The sequence below is a fragment of the Drosophila erecta genome, unplaced genomic scaffold (genome assembly GCF_003286155.1).
Source record: "Drosophila erecta strain 14021-0224.00,06,07 unplaced genomic scaffold, DereRS2 tig00000092-arrow-pilon, whole genome shotgun sequence".
Taxonomy (NCBI): domain Eukaryota; kingdom Metazoa; phylum Arthropoda; class Insecta; order Diptera; family Drosophilidae; genus Drosophila; species Drosophila erecta.
Window position 1 is genome coordinate 2,242,506 of NW_020825207.1, and position 19,569 is coordinate 2,262,074.

Sequence of the window (19,569 nt, forward strand, 5' to 3'; positions counted from 1 at the left end):
AATATTTAAGGAGGCGGTGGGTGTGGAAAGTCAGGCGCTGACGTATAAATATTCCCATTGCCCATTCCAAAATGAAAATGGGAAAAATTCGAAACAAAAGCCCAAAGTTTTTTTTCGGGCGGAAGTGGCTGCGACGCCGAAAAACAAACAAAATGAAAAGAAAAAGAAAATGCAATGAAAACAAAAATAATAATAGCAGCCGAAAAATGGGAATACGAATATTGCTGTTCCAGTTTTTTTAGGACGAGACTTGCAGCCTAGATGGTGAAATGAAAATGGCCCAAAATGCACATGAATTTTGTTTCAATTTCACATAAATCGGCTCGGCTTTAAATGTTTAATGGCCTTAGATAAATGATGGTTAAATATTGAACGTTCTTTCTTAACTTTTAAGCACCGAGAAAGAGGTCTTGTGTTTTAAAACCTTTTGCCCTGTACATTTCGCCATGCCTATTTTTTCATATTCTCGATGGGAGCGGTTCCTGTTTCAATTGCGCTCATTCATGGCACCTAAGTGGCTGAAATGTTTTTTGTGCCACATTATTAATGATCAACAAATTCCCCTGGCATTTCGTTCGTTTCATTTTGAAGTTGCCACGTGCGCGGGGAAAAGCGAAACGGAAAACTTGACACTGTTCCGCGATCCACCCCCGAATCTTGGAATACATAACACGAATATATATATTTTGTTGTCATGATCCAGTGCCCAGAGTCACATGGCATTCCCCATTCCCCATTTCAGAGTTTCAGACCCATTCCCTTGTTGCGTTAGTGAGACGAAATGATTTTGAGTAATTTATTTTATAGTCGCGCTGAAGTATTTATTATTTTGAAAAGCGCCGAACAATGCCATGATTAATTTCGCTGCATGTGGAGCAAGTGGCCAACCGCACCGCACCGCCCCCGCCCCTCCCCCGAAACCCCTGCCCATGTGGCTCCCCTAATCCCTCGGAAAATTCCTTGCGGCATCGAAAGTTTTTCTTCTCTTTTTCGGCTGCCATTGATTGCCGAACATATTTGGGTTGCTGTCGCTGTTTCTTTTTTCTTGGGGGTTCTGCGTGTTATTTATTCGATTTGATTTTGGGTCCTCCTCAAACATATTCCCCCCATCCTCCCCAAGCAATACCGGGTAAAATGCTGGTTCCACAACTAAAGATGAAATATTAATATTAAGAGATTGTAATTTAATTGAATTCCTAATTTCTGACATATGTTTGTACTTATTACATCTGTAATATAAACTGTCTATCATCTTAGTTAGGAATAAGAGCTATAAGAGCTGTTTTTTTATGGTGTAACGCAACCTGCCTAATCCAAGCATCTGGGCTCTATTTTTCCTACCACCACTGTATGCGCTTTTCTTTGTCTGGTTACCATCCGCCCCTTGGGCTATAATTCAGAATCAATCGTTATGCTTTTGGCAGCTTGCAAATTTTTCTTTATTATATCATATTAATTTTATGAGTCTTGTTTTTCCTAAACCGCCCTAGCCCACCGCCCCCCACCCCCATTTGCTATCGTTTTCTCGTTGGTTTATTGCATTTAAAAGATATTTTTCATATCAATGAAGCTCTCATATCGCCGCACTCACACACGCGCGCGCAAACCACCAGAAAAGGAAAACAAAAGCGGAGGAAAAAGTTTGCTAAATTTCCTAAAGTCATGCAAACATTTTTTACATATATCGATTTTCCGCAGGACGAGGTCGACGGGGGTGAGCCGGTCTTGTTATGACAGGCTCAAATTGGGTGCTATCAAAATTATATATTATTTTGCATAATATCTTCTTCTCCGGCTGATGGGAGTCTCTAGGATAGGTAATTTGATGCGGCATGAATTTCATGTCCCACAACGATTAGGTTTTCCCGACGCCCACCACCTATCCGACTTTTTGAAGTGGGTGCACTTTCAAGCGAGGCGACTTTAAGAAAACTTTTGGCCAAACTTGGAACGCAGTCTCATTTGTTTGGGGAGCAGCACTTAAGCACTCTGATTGTCTGAGTTTTGTCAAAGGTGAAACGCCAGGTGTCTCGCTTAAGAGCAAAAGGGGTCGGGAAAACCCGAGTGAAGTTCCACTTACTCATCTTAATGCAGTCTGAAAGCTTCGCTTTTCGCAGACAAACGGGGAAAGCAGCGCAGGATGCACTCGGAAAATTTAATCAGTCGATAAGGGAAACATATGGAAAGCGCTTTCCACGCTAAAAATCGCTATCCTAAATGCTGCAAACGAACTAAGTACCCACGTCGTTGAAAAATACCAACTTACGTTAACTGAATGGTTTAAAAACTTCGTGTAATCCTGTTAGCTGGAAAATACTCGCATTTATAGAAGTGCAGCAGGAGGGGAGAGAGCTTTAATAATAATTCCATTTACAGCATTGACTTTTGCTCTGTGTGGTAACACAAAAGGAAACTACCGCCAGGAAAATGGGCCAAGAGGGTAAAAACTCGGCGAGAAAAATTCCTTTAGGTGTCGAACCATTTATGACCTGCCATAAACACGTGTAAATCCCGTTCATTATGGAAAAGTCACGATTTCTAGTGTCAATATCGTAAATACAGACAACCCCGACTCGAAAGAACTCCGACCTCATGGCCGTTTCCATTTCCATTTCCTTTTGGCATTCTCAACTTGCCCCATTGGGGCAATAAAACCGAAAACCCAATTGCAGCTCCCACATATGTAATCTGGATCCATCCATCTATCTATCTATATATCTATCCATCCGTCCATCCATCCGGCCGTGTGTCCGCGTATCCGTGTAACCGTGTATCCGTGTATCCGTATCTTGAGCGCTACACTCGATTACCCGCTCGGCGATCTAATCACTTTGAGTGATGGCTCCGCTGCAGTGAGACTCCGTCTAGCCCCGCGTCTATCCGAATCCGAGTCTCTATCGGAGCACTATCCGCCTTCCAGACGGACTATCTTTCGCCGTTGCGTGTTCTGTTTGCATTTTACAAATGTCAACAAAGGCGAATGCACTTTGAGGCACTATTAGTGGTCAGGTGGGGTTGATAAGGCGGAGGCGGAGGCGGAGGAGGAGACTGCTGATGGATGGACGGCCAGGTGAGGCGATAAGTGGAACCTTCAGCACCGCGTCAGCACTCAAGCAAATGTTTTCCAAATCGAAATATTCCATGTTATGGAACTTGGGCGAATTACTGCAGTTCCTCTTGCCCTTTACACATTAGAAAGTTTATGTCGCAGTGTACTGTATCGGTGGGTGGCTCTAGTGCTATAATATATAAGATCCCCCTCTCGGCTGAGTAATCCATCACAAAATTAGTTCGGCTGCCACGAATGCAGCGAGCCTTAGATTTTTCAGCCAAGATTATGATAAAGTTAAGCCAGGCGGTGAAAAAGAAGCATATACCAAGTAGAGGGCGGTGGGCTGTACATAAATATTAATTTAGGGAATTACCTGTGGGGCTGCGTTCTGGACAGTTGATAGAAAGTTGGATGTGCTTGGGTTGGAAGGGTGATGTGGGTCAGACACGCCATTGGACGTCAGCTGTGCCAAAATCGTAGGGGAAATCCTTAAAACATCTATACCGCTGTGCTCCAGAACTTGTTCACCAATTATGCATTAAACAAACATCAGTGTAGCGATGGTACATACTTTACATTGAAAGCGTTGACCCACAACAAACAAAATTTCCGACATTTATCCGACCTCAATTTCTTCAATATTCGGACGTTTCCCTAGAGGATCCCCCCGGGCTCCTCTTTCCAATTAAAAAATACCCCTGAGAAGGATGGCAAAAACCGTCTTCATGTTGCTCCTTCATGCATAATAGTAATTTTGCCGAGGGCCGAAGCCCAAAGTCAATCCAATGAAAATCAAATAAAATAACTCAGGGCGGTGGCGAGGGTCTAACGAGTATTTTCCATATTTTACAACTTCCCAAGCAGGGGAAATAACAAAGGAACTTTATTGGGGAAGAACCAAGCCCGGCTAATTTCGGACTTAATTTAGGTGACTCTGTCACTCGTTCCACTGGCCAATTCCCCACTTTGGGCCATAAAGCAATCGGCAATCGTATTATTGGCATTATGAGCCACCACCCCGCCTCCTAGGCCATTTCAACATCCGCCCACGACATTTTGATGGAGGCGCCTAAGACTCGACAAATGCCGCCTGCAGGAAATATTAAAGCTCCAATCGACAACAACGACTAAAGCGAATAAAACGACTGAAGTTGGGGTCATAAATGGCCAGTGGATCGCAAATTGTCATTGGTCACGTGCAGGGAAAATGGGGGGACTGGTTGGTGGTGCCCTGCCCACTTTGTTGCCGCTGTTATTTGAAAATATAGAAATAAAGGAAATAAAGGGAGCCCCAAGACAAGGGCTGCGAAAAAAGAATGGAAAAATCAAAGGAACATTTTACGACAATTGCTGTTGCTGTTGCAAGTTGCTGCTGTACAAATTGCTGCTGTTGCCGATGGTGTCGTTTGAGTCATTGGCAATTTGTCGCCAGCAATTGTTTGTGGGCTGCCGCTCAGGTGCTGTGTTTTCTGGGTGGGAATCCACTTATGGGTGCTGCTTTCCAGCTCCTCCAACGCCAGAATGCAGTGTAAACATATCTAATTTGATTTATTTCCTGCTGCATGGGCTCTCTGTTTGTTGTACTCTCGCTGGCGCCAGGGAAAAGCTTCAAAGATCTCACACACTGGGGTTTTCCAAGGCTTTGGCCCATGCTCGTATCTGCCCCAAATCCCCCGCAGCGTTGGGCAATACAAATGATCTGAATAATTGCCCCATCGACAGGGGGCCAGAGATCGGGATCACTTGAGGCTATTGTCAAAATATTTTCACAGTTGCAGGCAGAGCAAATAAATAAATACTCGTAAATAGCCGGCGGAGAGCTGGACGCGATGGCTGCGATTTAAATGGATGACTGATTGACTGGGTAATGGCCAAGTGCCGGGGCCATTGTTTGTTTTCATAAAAGTTCTAAATGAGCTTAGCGAGTGGGGCTGCATTGATGCTTTTTCGCCGCGGGGCTGCAGTGGGGCGGGAAAATCCCATGCAGAGGTAAATGCATTTTCCCGGAACATGAATTCAGTGTTTTCATTTAACACGCTTTTCTCTGCCACGCTGCATGCGCTTTTCACTTTTACCAAATCCTTGCAACACGTTTCGGTTTTTTGAATTTCTAAATATTTAGTAGTTTCTATGCAATGCGAGTAATTTTTATTCGGTTTTTATATATACATATACCTTTCTATCAATTTTCCAAAGATTTTATTTCGCTGTACATGACTATAAATTTTATTCATTGACTGAACTGCGCACTGCTGGGAAATATGGGAAAAGGGTAATTCCCCCGACAACATCATGGAATGAACATTTTATTATCGGTTTCCGAGAACCCCAAACACAGACACATTGAATATGACACATGATTCCATATTCCACGAACCTGAATAAATTTTCCAGCTACCCGCGCTCCCTCCAAAATCGAGTGCTGAGGAAACCAGAATTGGTTCTTGGGCGTAGTGATCTCCATCAGTCGGATATGTATGTTTTTGAGGAAGAAGATGCAACAACTTGGATTGGCCCCATCATGTTGACGCCCACTTAAAGTGGCACAATTATGAGGCGACAACATCGGGCGCGTTAGGCGCAACATCTTGAGGCGCAGCAGCGATCCGCTTAATTATAGAATACATGATGCGGGAAATTTGTTGCACGCACCATTAGCGGCCAAATGTCCGACAGTCAGCCAACAGATCCGACTGAATTTGTCAAAATATTGCCGTTCCAACATAAATAGAAAATCGGGGCGAAACACTGAAATGCACTTCTGCCACACTGGGCGATCGCTCCATCAATACGGGGGCATGTGACAATAAATCTTTTCAGAGGCACCACATCCCATTTCCCATTTCCGACGGACTTCAAAGCTTCGGAATCGGACAAAGATCGATTGCAAAAGTTGCGAGTCGAGTGTGTGAACATTTGTTGCACGGACCGACGGACTCTGCAATTAGTAATTGAACTCTTCTGTAACTAATCACTTTGATCTGCTGACCCAAATACAAATCCCATTTCGGAGCCATAACAAATTGCATTTGGCCCCAATGAGTTATATCATTCATCCGATTACCAATTGCTTCAATTTTATTTTATTTTTGTTTCGTGGCGCCTCGCCTTGCCTCGCCTCGCCCTCTTGACTCCGCCATACAGTGCCCCCTCCGCCGCCCATGTGGCATCTAATTTATTTGAGTGTGTTTATGCATATCGCGGTAGAGGATTCCGATTTCGATTTCGATTTCGATTTGGATTGCCTAATGGCAAATGTTACTTATGGCGCTCGGAAATCCGGAAATGCCTATGAAAGTGGCCGAAGAAATGGGAATCGCTGGATTGGGCAATTCTTCTCATTCAGACAAGCGAATGATTACCGAAACATATTCCAGTTTTCATCGCCATACTATTCTAATAAATTGTATGGTTTCCATATCACCCAAGCTGCCCCATCTGCATGGCGCATATGCCAATAATATAAATTCCCAGTCTCATACGCCCGTGTGTTAATCGTTATAAAATGCCCATTAATCGAACAGAAACGCATTAAAGTAATTGAATTTCAGTACAAATAAGCAGGAAGCCCCGTCGTATGGGTAGTGGTGGCCACATAGCCAGCTAATCTAGATAAATATTGATTAATATTTGGAAAGGCATTCAACGGCTCCCCATTGGGGGCCCTCCCAATGGAGTTACGGGTTCCACATATAGGCACGTACGACACGCCCTCTGAGGCCAGGCCGTGTGTTTCTGTTGGTGTTGCAATACAAAATATGGAAAATATAATTTGTATAATTACACTGCCTTCTGATAATACCAAATAGCAATCAGCAATAGCACTGCGAGGCTCCAATAAGGTCTAAGTTGTTTGCGGGGGGCTCTTGGCCCCAACACCCAAATTAGTGAGGAGTCGCCTAACGAGGTTCGATTAAAGTTGAATAGGGAGTTAATTCTTTTTAAGGTATTCTAAGCTCTTGACTTGCAAGGTTTTTGCGTGAAAATTGCCTTTCGTGTCACGCGCCCATCTCCAAAGGGCGACGTCTAATTGAAGACCCAGCGCTCCGCCCCATTCTGCCCCCCGGGCGGCGGCACGCACAGCGCGGTGCCATCCATCGCATGGAAATAGATGTCGCCGCAGAGAGGGAACCTCGCCCAAAACGACCTGGTCTGTGCGGAACTGCGGTGGAACGTGGCTCGGAGGCGCCGCTCGCCGCGCCGATGATGTCTCCATGTCGGAATCCGCACAATGGAGTGACCGCCTGGCGCTTGAGCCCTTTCAGCGATCCCGCTTTATCATCAAAGGGAAATCAAGCTGTCACTCAATTTATAGTTGTAGCCCCCATACGGTGGACGGTGGACGGAGGACGGGTGGCGATGTGGCGATAGGGCCGGGTCAGAGGTCACATATTTCAATTAGGCGCAGTCGCAATCGCTAGCTCATGGAGTACCTCAGCCTAACCCCTGACCTATGCTAATTTCACAATCCATTTGCCTCTTTCAGGACCCCTATCCGAGATCCTGACCGCCGTGGGTTCCGAGGTGGCGCTGCCCTGCGATCTGGTGCCCGGAACCGGGATCGTCGACAAGGTGCAGCTGGTCATCTGGTATCGCCAGGGCAACGTGAAGCCCATCTACACGTAAGTCAAAAAGTTTAAAGCGGAATAATATAATAATAATAATTTTACAATTTTATAATAATATTCTTAAGTGGAATGCCATTTTAAAGTCAAAGTTCCTTTCGCGAATTACTGGAAAAGTGACTTATTTTCCACTCTATCATAGGATTTGATACGAAAATATAGCTATTTGTTCGACTTCTTAACGTAGCCATCTGCCTCCCGAAATCCCCTCCAAATCCCTATAAGCCTGCTTCGCCTCATCACCCAACTTTGCAGCCGCGTCCCACTCCCCTGGGATTTCACAGTAATGCCCCGCTAAAGTGTCAGCTAAATGAATTTCATTTAATATTTTCGCTGGGGGTAAGCCAGGGGTTGAGCTGATATTTCTCTGGAATTAGCCGAGGACCCGAAATGGATTTGACTTCGATACCGTTGGGAACGGCAGCCAATTATAAAGAAACTGCCGGTGTTGCGTGGGCGGGGGGCGTGGCCCCCCAGTTCCATACAGAGGCAGCCAAAGTAGGCGCTAGCTCATTATAAATTCTATTAACGTGAGGCATTTATGTTGAATTTGACGATATAAACATTACTTACACAGAACCATCTACGTGAGGGGCGGGGGCTAAAAATGCTGAGGGTGGGGTTAAGGTAAAAAGCGCCTCCCCTCTTCATCGCTTTATTAGCACTTGGAAAAAAATGTGGGTACAACTTTGACAATTTCCAATGCCATTTAATTGGAGGGTCTTTAATTGAGTTTAAGTACTATAGGACAGTACATAATTGCAATATTTATTAAAGTTTTTTAGACTGGAATTCTTATTGAATTTTTGTAGAGAATACTTTTCCATTTTCCTGAGTGTCTAGCTCGCGCCTGGCAATTTTTTAACGAGCTGAGAAAAGAAAGAAAGCATTTTGTGCCAGGAAATGTCGCAAGTAATGGCGATGCGGCAGATCCTGCCAGATGAATGTATGCTGTATAGACTGACTGATTGGCAGCAGCAATTCGGCTCAAAGGTCTCTCGTTGGCAACTTTATACTTTTGTGCCATTTTCCAGGAAAAGCCACGTTGGAAAATCCGAAGAGGGGGCTGGGGGGCAACCGGGTAGCCTGCCAGGTGAAGTCGAGTGGAGTCTCAAGTAGACAGATGCGCAATAGACCAGAAATTGAATTTTATTTCATTTTCCATTAAAAGCGTTCGTCTGTTCCCGGGCACACAAATCGATGATGTCAAATCAAAGTGTCAAAGTTCGCTGCCGTAGAATGTGCACTCCTGTGGTCTCTGCTACAGTGTGCCCTCGCTTGCAATTACCATTTGTGCGGTGGAGGGGGAGGGGGCACTTTTACGACCGCATAAAGTTGAGGTTTATGCAGATATCCCCCCCCACCCAAGCTCCTCGGTTCTCGGTTCTCGCCCGCATTTCCTCTTTATTGTTTTCCATCAATTTTAATTTGCTTTTCCCACACTTCATAAATTTTCCGCTTTGTGTTTGTTGCTTTACAGAGCGTTTTCTGGCTCGCTTGAACTTTCAATATGGCCAAAAGGCTGCCTGGCTGGCTGGCTGGCAAAGGTCGAGAGATTAATTGCACGAAAAATTTGTTTTCCAATTGCCATGGATTACCCATGGATAACCTCTGTCCTCTCTCACTCACTGCGCTACATAATTTAATTATGTTTGAAATCCATTAACAAATTTCCCATCCATCTTGTGCCACTTACTCCTGTTCTGTGGGCTGGGTTTTCTTCTTTTCGAGTGCATTTCTCAAAAGTGTGTTTGGAACTTGCTCAAATGATAAATCATCCGAAGTAGAATGGGGTCTATGATCTACTTAAACTATGATGTAGACTGTGAGGAATAGCTTAGCATTTGTTTACTTGAAATTCGGTAAATAAAAAGTGGTAGTAGTAATGGATTTTAATGAAATCCGTGTGCCTTATTTAAGCAACAATTTTTGTTGGCCAAGTCCCCAGAAACCATAAAGCGGAAAGCCTTACTATTTGTAAATTTATTTAGCCAATTGTCCCTTTTCTCTAGAACTCACAGCAGTAAAACAAAAAACTTAAATGCCTACACGTGCTTTTTGTGGCATAAATACTTCAGGCAGCATTTAAATACTTTGTGGGCTCTTTAAAGCTACTTAAAAGTGGGAGAAAAAGGCAAAAAGAGTCCACAAAGAATTTAATTCATTTGGAAAACAAAGTGAAATAAAAATTCAAGGAAATACGAAAATAAAAAATAAAATGGTAATCCGCTTAAGCCAAGAGCGAAATACAACAGGCCCTAAATTGATCAATTAATTAATTGAAGTGAACTATAAAATGAAAATGGACAACACGATTTTGTGGGCCAAGTGGGCGTGGCACTTGGAGGGCGTTCGAAGGCATTTACATAAATAGCAAAAATGTGTTTCTGCTCTTTTTTTTTGTTATTGCAGAGCCCGATCGCCAACAAAAATAGCAAACAAAGTGCTGAACACGAGAAAAAGAACAAAATGAAAAATCAAATTAAAAGACTGAAGCCAAATGAAATGTGACCATTTAAAAATGCTAAAAAATGTGGAGATAAAAACGAAAGCCAATGGAAATCAAAAGTTCTGTAAATGCACTTTACGATGCCTGGTTCTGATTTCGGATTTCGGATTGGGGCCTTTGGGCTGTGCTGACATTTAATGCGGCACTTTGTCAAAATGCATTGGACAAGGCCATAAAACAAAAGCGTTTGGCCATAACAATAAAAACAAAGTTCTTTTCGGCCATTCATGCCCGGCTGCCTCCCTCCCCGAAATCTATTTTAGTCCATAGATTGTAGTGTAGCTAAAATAGTTCAGTCCAAGGGAAAGCTAATTAAGTATTCCGCTTTCAGTGGATTCCCCGGATTTGACACACATTTCACTGCCCGATGTTGTCTCAATTGTTTGGACAATAAAATCAATGAGCCAGGTTAACACAACTTGGCCTTTTAGGGCCTCGTAATTGTAGGTGTGTATTGGGTATTGAGGAAACGTGTCAAAAGGGTTTTTATGTGTCATTAGTTTCCAGGGAGATGGAGCGAGTTGTAGTTCACTTACAAGAACTAGCACTGTGCATAATGTATTCTAACCATTTTTGTTTCCCCTTACAGCTTTGATGCCCGAGGGCGTCCGTTGAATCTGGGCATTCCTTGGGCGGATGAAAGTGTGTTCAACAAGAAGGCCCACTTCCACCACGACACAGATCCTCCTGCGCTGCGGATCAAGAACATCCAAACCTCCGATGCCGGACTCTACAAGTGCCGAGTGGACTTTCACAAGTCACCAACTCGTAACTGGCGCATTAATGTCACAGTGCTAGGTGGGTTCATCCTATAATACCTTCCTTAAGTACACAGCCAACCCAATGCCCTGCCAACTCCACAGTTCCGCCCACTCAACTGACCATCCTGGACCACCACGGCGCCGAGATCCGGGACCAGACAGCAGGACCCTACCTGGAGGGCGACAGCATCGACCTCACCTGCCTGTCGAGCGGCGGAGTTCCTCCTCCGCGGGTCTCCTGGTGGCGGGAGCACGCCCTGATCGACGACTCCTTTCAGGTGCTGCCCGACGGCTCCGTGCGGAATGTCCTGCGCCTCAAGAACATCCAGCGGAAGGATCTCCTAACCGTAAGTCATCCACAGCTCAGCAGGAGCTCTTGCACTTTCTGCTTCAAACGTCGTAAGCCATATTTACGGCCCGTGCACAAAGAGCCTTCTGGCACAATGGCTCTAGCCCCACTTTTCTGGCCATCAGTGCTGCCACTGGAATAACATTGTGCACCAAGTCATTCCTAGTCTTAAATCCATCATGAAAGGGGCTAAAACGATATTCGAATGGAGTACTAGCCAGCCAAGTGTTGGAAACTTGAATCACAGCTTCAAGGCCTACATTTTCCAAGTCCCCCAGACTTGCCTGGAAAACAGCCAGATTCGCAGCTCTGGCTCTCACCCCTTGGGGCCCAGTTGGCCATTTATTTTCGGCTGGCCACAATGGACGACTTGGTCCGTGGGCCTCCGTTAATGACAGCGCTCCGTGTGGCAAGCGATGCCGTACAATGGCTAATAGAAATCAAATGCAACCGGCTGCATTGGGAATTGTTCCCTTGGTGGCTTGAGCGGCTTACCCCCCTTCCCATGGAGCATACCCTCCCCTCGAACAGCACCATCTTCCCCAGAGAGCCCCCTTTCCATGCCGCCCACCTCCAACTGCTCGAGACTGCTCTGTTCTGTTGATTCTAAGCCGGATTTTCCTTTGGTCCATGTAATGAACATTATTGTTAGACAGCGCTAATCCTGCCATTCAGATCTTGGTTTCCGTTCAACCGGCTCCACGTCCAACAGCAAATTGTAAGTCGGTCAGGTCTTTTGTGCCATGGATGAATGGCTCGAGAGGCATCACTTGAGTTTCGTTCGTGTAATACCAAAAGTTATTAGCTTACACTAAGGAGCTGATCTAGAGCGGTGGTCCCAAGCTATTTTCAGAGTCAAAATATTGAATGTATGGCTTATGTATGTGCAAAGAACTCTCTCAGTAACCAGATTCTAATTCGTTATTTACCCCTTAGCATAAAGCAATCATTCACATAATCAAACTATAAACCATAAAAAGCGGCTGATTACTGCAATGCGTGATTATCTGATGATAAGCCGCTTGAATATATTTAAACCAACTCAACTGTCATTTAAGCGGGTTAAGTCTTGTGCAGTAAAGCGGCCAACTCTAAGTACCGAAAACAAGCTAAAGAGATTGTCACAATGACTTGTGGGTATTGTTGGGGCTTCTCCCGATTCCCAATCAACCATATTTAAAGATCAAAAACCTAATAAACACCTAGCTGTATCAATGCCACTGGCAGACAGAGGACTTCCTCTAGACAGACCCCCCATCAGCCCCAAAACAGAGCCAAGTATCTCCACATAGCGCTAGGTATTCTTGTGTAACCGAATAGAAATTTATGACCTAATTTTCCAATCGAATCGAAACGAGACTTGCGGTGCGGCGAACCCAAAAGTTATGCAAATATTTTTATGGCCGACAGCGTTACTGTGTTCGTTTGGGCCAATAAAATGTCCGATATGTATATGGCTGTTCCCAAGAAGTATCGCATTACCAGCAGGGGAATTTATGGTATTGATACTTGCATTCGCCGACCTTTTGAACTCTTTGTGGCTGCTCTCGGTTTCAGTCTCCAGCTGAAAGCATAATTGATTAGTCTTTGTGGGCTGCTTTCTGGCCAAAATATGTATGTACTTGTACGAGTGTGTGTGTGTGTGTGCGTGTGTGTGTGTGTGCGTGTTTGCCACACATTTGCCGCAATTAAAATTAAATGTTCAGCGGGATGATTTATCATCGATACTTCGATGGAATTCGCTATTATTAGTAAATGGCAATTATTGTAATGAGCATAAATCATCGCTTTCATTGTTGTCTCCCTCTGTTTCCACCTCAATTCCAGATGTACACCTGCCAGGCGAGCAATGGCCATGTGGTTCCAGCGCTGACCAAGAAGGTTATCCTCGACATGAATCGTAAGTGTCCTTTCGAAAGGCTTTTAATAGAATGCATTGCTGCCCCCCTGGTGGCCACATTTCGTACAATTTTTGAGGCCCCCCGACTGCCCATAGCGCGCAGTTCAAGGTCACCTTTCAGGGATTTGGGGCCATTGTTTGTGTTCTAGCTGCTGGGCGTGACATTTTCATGGAAATTAATGTAATTAAAGTTTTGTCATTCTGCCGCAAGGACGGACGCCGACCACTCGCATATTCATCCACATTCATGCATTTATGGTCATGCGGGCGGATTCAGGTGGTTTTCAGGTGGCTTCCAGGTGGTGCGGCCCGCTATGCTAATCGCATTGTGGGTCCCTCGGGTGGGACATCCAGTGATGGGCATAATAAAATGTGACATAAATAATGAACATTTCCATAAAGGTTGGTTATAGATGGGCAGGAAATTAGGCGGCATCCTTGGAGCTGCGGAATGTGCGCGATGTCCTTGTGTGGCCATAACTCAATTTCGCCATGTTAATCAGAGACTACGCAGTATTTTAAATTAGCCTAATGACTCTACTAGTTTCGTTAGAACAGACCTTTAAATATTTCATTAATGACTTTTGGCTATGTCATTTCAAGTTTAAATGGCCTGAGTAACTAATGGATACTAGCTAAATAACGCATGTACAATTGATATTGTTGCAGTTCCCCCGCTTAGTTTGCTGTTGCAAGGCCTAAATCACGCCGTCATTGCTGGAACCCGATCCCACGTTACCTGCACCGCAATTGGAGCTCGTCCTCCGCCGGAAATAATTTGGTCAAAGGCGGGCCAGATTGTGCGGGGAGCCACCTCCTCCGTAAGTCGCTGCACAATGGGGAATTTAGTGGCAAACTAAGCTAAATATGTTCCAAATCCCACAGACGTCCTCCGATGGGAACACAACCATATCGGAACTGATGCTGATTCCCGTTCCCGAGGATAATGAACGCCAGGTGGTCTGTTCCATTTCGCTGAATGCGGGGATTACCTCACAGCAGCTGCATGAGGGCCACACCACGGTGATGACCACTCTGGGCAATGGACACACCGGACTCTATCTGAAGGACTCCAGGGTGCTCAATGTGACTCGTAAGTGTGCCCCCCTGAGGGAGCTGTAACTGTAAGCCCAAACTGAATGAGTCTGTTATGCAGATGCACCCATTGTCAACCTGAATCTGGGCGCCCCCCTCGATCCGGATAATCTGCTCAAGGGCACCGATGTCTACTTGGAGTGCGATGTGAAGGCGAATCCCGCGATTACGCGTGTGGAGTGGTACCACAGTGTGAGTTGAGTTGAATTGCTACTTAGTTTGCTATTTAATCGGGCACTCGCCTTGGAGTTTTCATTAAATTACACCTCACTGGCAGGACAACCAGTAATTGAATAATATTTGTTATCTGCTCCCAGGATAAGCAACTGCATTCCTCCCGCGGCATCATCATCTCCAACCAGACCCTCGTCCTCCAGGGCATCTCCAAGTCCTCGCACGGCCAGTACTTTTGCAGGGCCACCAATCTGCAGGGCAGTGTGTCCAGCAACGAGGTGTACTTGGATGTGAAATGTAAGTGTTCAAGCTCCAACTATTACACTGCAAGAATGGTGAAGTAGTTTGATTGTGACACATTAATAGGTCTTGATATATATATATATGCTTCGATTATACATGATATATGGCCTAATATATTCAGTAGATATTGCGTTGTTACTTACTGTTTTTTCCGGTGCACTTGCTCCCCCAGATCCGCCCGTTTGCAAGTCGGAATCGACGATTATACGTGCCGCGCTCAAGCAGACAATCAACATCACCTGCGGGGTGGACGCGAATCCAGTCGATAATCTAAATTACAAGTGGCACTTCAACAACTCGCTGGAGAGCCTCATCGAGCTGCCCCAACTGGGCCAGGGTGCTCCGGTGATGCTGGCCTCCGGATCGGACCTGAACGGATATTATCAGCGGAGCAAGCGGAAGCACTCGCACGGAATGCAGCAGCGCCTGCTCCACGGCAGACATGGACGCATGGCGGCGGTGAGGTTCGAGGATGAGGACGAGGACGGCTACGGCGAGTTCGAGGAGTACGGCGAGGAGGTTGGCCAGCCCTTCACCCAGATGGTCTACTCCAACATGGTGCACAAGAACCACGTGGAGAGCAGCAAACAGCAGCAGCGGAAGCAGCTGTCCCCTCAGCAGCAGCAGCAGCAGCAGATGGCATCCGGCGGCTCGTCCGGCGACAGCCACTCCTCCTCCGGCGGCGTCCTCCAGCTGGCGGAGCGCAAGCGACTGGTGGCCCTGCACAAGCAGCACCATCGAGGCGGCGTGGCCACGCCCCCGACCACCACCGCGGCGCCCCCGCTGAACAACGTGTACAGCTACCACGTGGAGAGCTACGAGAGCTTCGGCGCCATTTCCTGCGTGGCCAGCAGTCCGATGGGCCACAGTGCGCCCTGTTGGTATCACATCCAGCCGGCAGGTGAGTCTGAGTCGAGTTGGGAGCTGAAAAATGCATGGGCGGAGTCCGGAAATCAGATGGCACGGCACGATACTCTTTATGGGGGTATAATGCTTATGCAGTTGGGATTATGTTGTGGTCCATTCCTAGCAGTTTATTAGGACAGTAGAAAAAGAAAAGGATACAAAGTATCTTTTAAGTTAGGACAAGAAAGGTAGTGAACTGAAGGTTTACATTTATTTATGGCCTGGTATTATGGGCATGAGAAAAAATGAATTAATTGCAGTTCGAGGCGGCGGACAAGAGCAAACGGCCAACATGTTGACTCGTTCGCTGTTGGCCTGGCCAGTAGATAATTGTGGCACGCAGCACGTACGGATAGCGGCGAGTGAATCTCGGCGCGTTATTTACATTTGACCGGATGGGATGTTGGTTGGGGCAGGCAGTTTGGCAGATCCCGGGGCCAAAGGACACCTACCTCAACAGCAACACCAACACCATCCGCATCCTCCAGTCCGTCCGGCCATTCCACGATTTTGACCGTGACAGCCATAAAAGCCATGTTTACCGACGCCATCTGCATGTTTGCTACGCTGATGTTGCCGCCGCTGCCACTGTTGCAGTGGCAACTACTGCAATCTGTGTGCGGCCCGATAATCTGATAATCAAATGCAATAAATTGCCAGGGCACATCATTTATTTATAGAACCTCCGCCAACCATGGCCCAAAAACAAGCGTCGATTTCGGTTAGTGGCCACAGGAAAACAACTTGAAAGCCCATCAGCTAGATGGTCCTGTACATGGCAACTGCAATTGGGCCAGGAAGCCATCAACAGGCATTCAGTTGGGACATGAAGTGGGGACTTTCAGTTTACCTTACCTATAATAAATAGTAAATGAAGGCTATGGGTATAGTTGCATTTAGTCCTGAAATATAATATTTAAAAGTATTTTTAAGAAGAGCTGAAAACAAAAACTGAAAACAAAATTTTTTGTAATTTTTCGACATCAGACCTTCCCGAACCCGTGAAGAACTGCACGGCCTTCAACGCCACGGCCAACTCGCTGCAGATCCAGTGCATTCCCGGCTACGATGGGGGCATTCCACAGCACTTTCACGCCCAGATTTACGACGAACTGAACCGGCAGATCCTGTACAATGCCTCGTACAAGTACTCGGAGTTCACAGTGAAGCGTCTGCCCAGCGACTCCGTGTTCGTCATCCGGATAACGGCGGTGAATGCCCAGGGAGCCAGCAAGGTGGCACAACGTGTGCGGGGACGCACACTTTCGGCTCCACTGCTGCGAACAGGTGAGTTAAAGTGCGGTGGGGATGTCACTTTTAGCCATCATTTATGGGCCAAATTAGATATACAGAAGAGCTTGTTTCAGAAATAATCTGGGCATTTTATACCCGTTACTCGTAGAGAAAAGGGTATACTAAATGCGTTGAAAAGTATGTAACAGGCAAAAGGAAGCGCTTCCGACCATATAAAGTATATATATTCTTGATCAGGATCACTGGCCGAGTAGATCTGGCCATGTTCGTCCGTCTGTCTGTCCCAAGTCTGTTCAGGTCCGATCCGGAGGCCAGCATCACCGGAGCACCCTGGCCCAGTTGGGGCAGCTCGATGAGGCTCTCCAGCGAGTTGTTGAAGTGCCACTTGTAATTTAGATTATCGACTGGATTCGCGTCCACCCCGCAGGTGATGTTGATTGTCTGCTTGAGCAATTCTCTATAAAACTGCATTCAAATTTTGAAATTTATTTTTTTTTAATTTCTAAACTCCATAACTCAACTTATATTAATCGGATTTTGACGTGGCATACCTCTAAATGTTTCTGCCGCAATTCTCTATAAAACTGCATTCAAATTTTGAAATTTAATTTTTTTTAATTTTTTTGTAATTTTTCTGATGTGGAAATTCATAAAGATTAAGAAATGCCCCAAGGCTGAAGTTCTAAACTCCATAACTCAACTAATCTTAATCGGATTTTAATGTGGCATACCTCTAAATGTTTCTGTCGCAATTCTCTATAAAACTGCATTCAAATTTTGAAATTTATTTTTTTTTCATTTTTTTGTAATTTTTCTGATGTGGAAATTCATAAACATTAAGAAATGCCCCAAGGCTGAAGTTCTAAACTCCATAACTCAACTAATCTTAATCGGATTTTGACGTGGCATACCTCTAAATGTTTCTGCCGCAATTCTCTATAAAACTGCATTCAAATTTTGAAATTTAATTTTTTTTAATTTTTTTGTAATTTTTCTGATGTGGAAATTCATAAAGATTAAGAAATGCCCCAAGGCTGAAGTTCTAAACTCCATAACTCAACTTATCTTAATCGGATTTTAATGTGGCATACCTCTAAATGTTTCTGTCGCAATTCTCTATAAAACTGCATTCAAATTTTGAAATTTATTTTTTTTGAATTTTTTTGTAATTTTTCTGATGTGGAAATTCATAAACATTAAGAAATGCCCCAAGGCTGAAGTTCTAAACTCCATAACTCAACTAATCTTAATCGGATTTTGACGTGGCATACCTCTAAATGTTTCTGTCGCAATTCTCTATAAAACTGCATTCAAATTTTGAAATTTATTTTTTTTTCATTTTTTTGTAATTTTTCTGATGTGGAAATTCATAAAGATTAAGAAATGCCCCAAGGCTGAAGTTCTAAACTCCATAACTCAACTAATCTTAATCGGATTTTGACGTGGCATACCTCTAAATGTTTCTGTCGCAATTCTCTATAAAACTGCATTCAAATTTTGAAATTTATTTTTTTTTAATTTTTTTGTAATTTTTCTGATGTGGAAATTCATAAAGATTAAGAAATGCCCCAAGGCTGAAGTTCTAAACTCCATAACTCAACTTATCTTAATCGGATTTTAATGTGGCATACCTCTAAATGTTTCTGTCGCAATTCTCTATAAAACTGCATTCAAATTTTGAAATTTTTTTTTTTTTCATTTTTTTGTAATTTTTCTGATGTGGAAATTCATAAACATTAAGAAATGCCCCAAGGCTGAAGTTCTAAACTCCATAACTCAACTAATCTTAATCGGATTTTGACGTGGCATACCTCTAAATGTTTCTGTCGCAATTCTCTATAAAACTGCATTCAAATTTTGAAATTTATTTTTTTTTAATTTTTTTGTAATTTTTCTGATGTGGAAATTCATAAAGATTAAGAAATGCCCCAAGGCTGAAGTTCTAAACTCCATAACTCAACTTATCTTAATCGGATTTTAATGTGGCATACCTCTAAATGTTTCTGTCGCAATTCTCTATAAAACTGCATTCAAATTTTGAAATTTATTTTTTTTTCATTTTTTTGTAATTTTTCTGATGTGGAAATTCATAAACATTAAGAAATGCCCCAAGGTTGAAGTTCTAAACTCCATAACTCAACTTATCTTAATCGGATTTTAATGTGGCATACCTCTAAATGTTTCTGCCGCAATTCCCTATAAAACTGCATTCAAATTTTGAAATTTATTTTTTTTGATTTTTTTTGTAATTTTTCTGATGTGGAAATTCATAAAGATTAAGAAATGCCCCAAGGCTGAAGTTCTAAACTCCATAACTCTACTAATCTTAATCGGATTTTGATGTGGCATACCTCTAAATGTTTCTGCTGCAATTCTCTATAAAACTGCATTCAAATTTTGAAATTTATTTTTTTTTCATTTTTTTGTAATTTTTCTGATGTGGAAATTCATAAACATTAAGAAATGCCCCAAGGCTGAAGTTCTAAACTCCATAACTCAACTAATCTTAATCGGATTTTGACGTGGCATACCTCTAAATGTTTCTGTCGCAATTCTCTATAAAACTGCATTCAAATTTTGAAATTTATTTTTTTTTAATTTTTTTGTAATTTTTCTGATGTGGAAATTCATAAAGATTAAG

The 19,569-nt window shown here is 44.0% G+C and overlaps 1 protein-coding gene across 1 annotated transcript in view; it reads left to right on the forward strand.

Moving 5' to 3' along the window:
* Positions 1–19,569, forward strand: part of LOC6547935 — a 49,625-nt gene that overhangs the window by 19,985 nt on the left and 10,071 nt on the right. The window contains exons 3-12 of the mRNA XM_001976324.3: positions 7,539–7,674; positions 10,776–10,984; positions 11,050–11,294; positions 13,124–13,196; positions 13,866–14,017; positions 14,082–14,289; positions 14,353–14,483; positions 14,609–14,762; positions 14,941–15,669; positions 16,662–16,961. Of these exons, the coding sequence (XP_001976360.3) occupies positions 7,539–7,674; positions 10,776–10,984; positions 11,050–11,294; positions 13,124–13,196; positions 13,866–14,017; positions 14,082–14,289; positions 14,353–14,483; positions 14,609–14,762; positions 14,941–15,669; positions 16,662–16,961 (2,337 nt within the window). The remainder of the gene's footprint in view (positions 1–7,538; positions 7,675–10,775; positions 10,985–11,049; positions 11,295–13,123; positions 13,197–13,865; positions 14,018–14,081; positions 14,290–14,352; positions 14,484–14,608; positions 14,763–14,940; positions 15,670–16,661; positions 16,962–19,569) is intronic.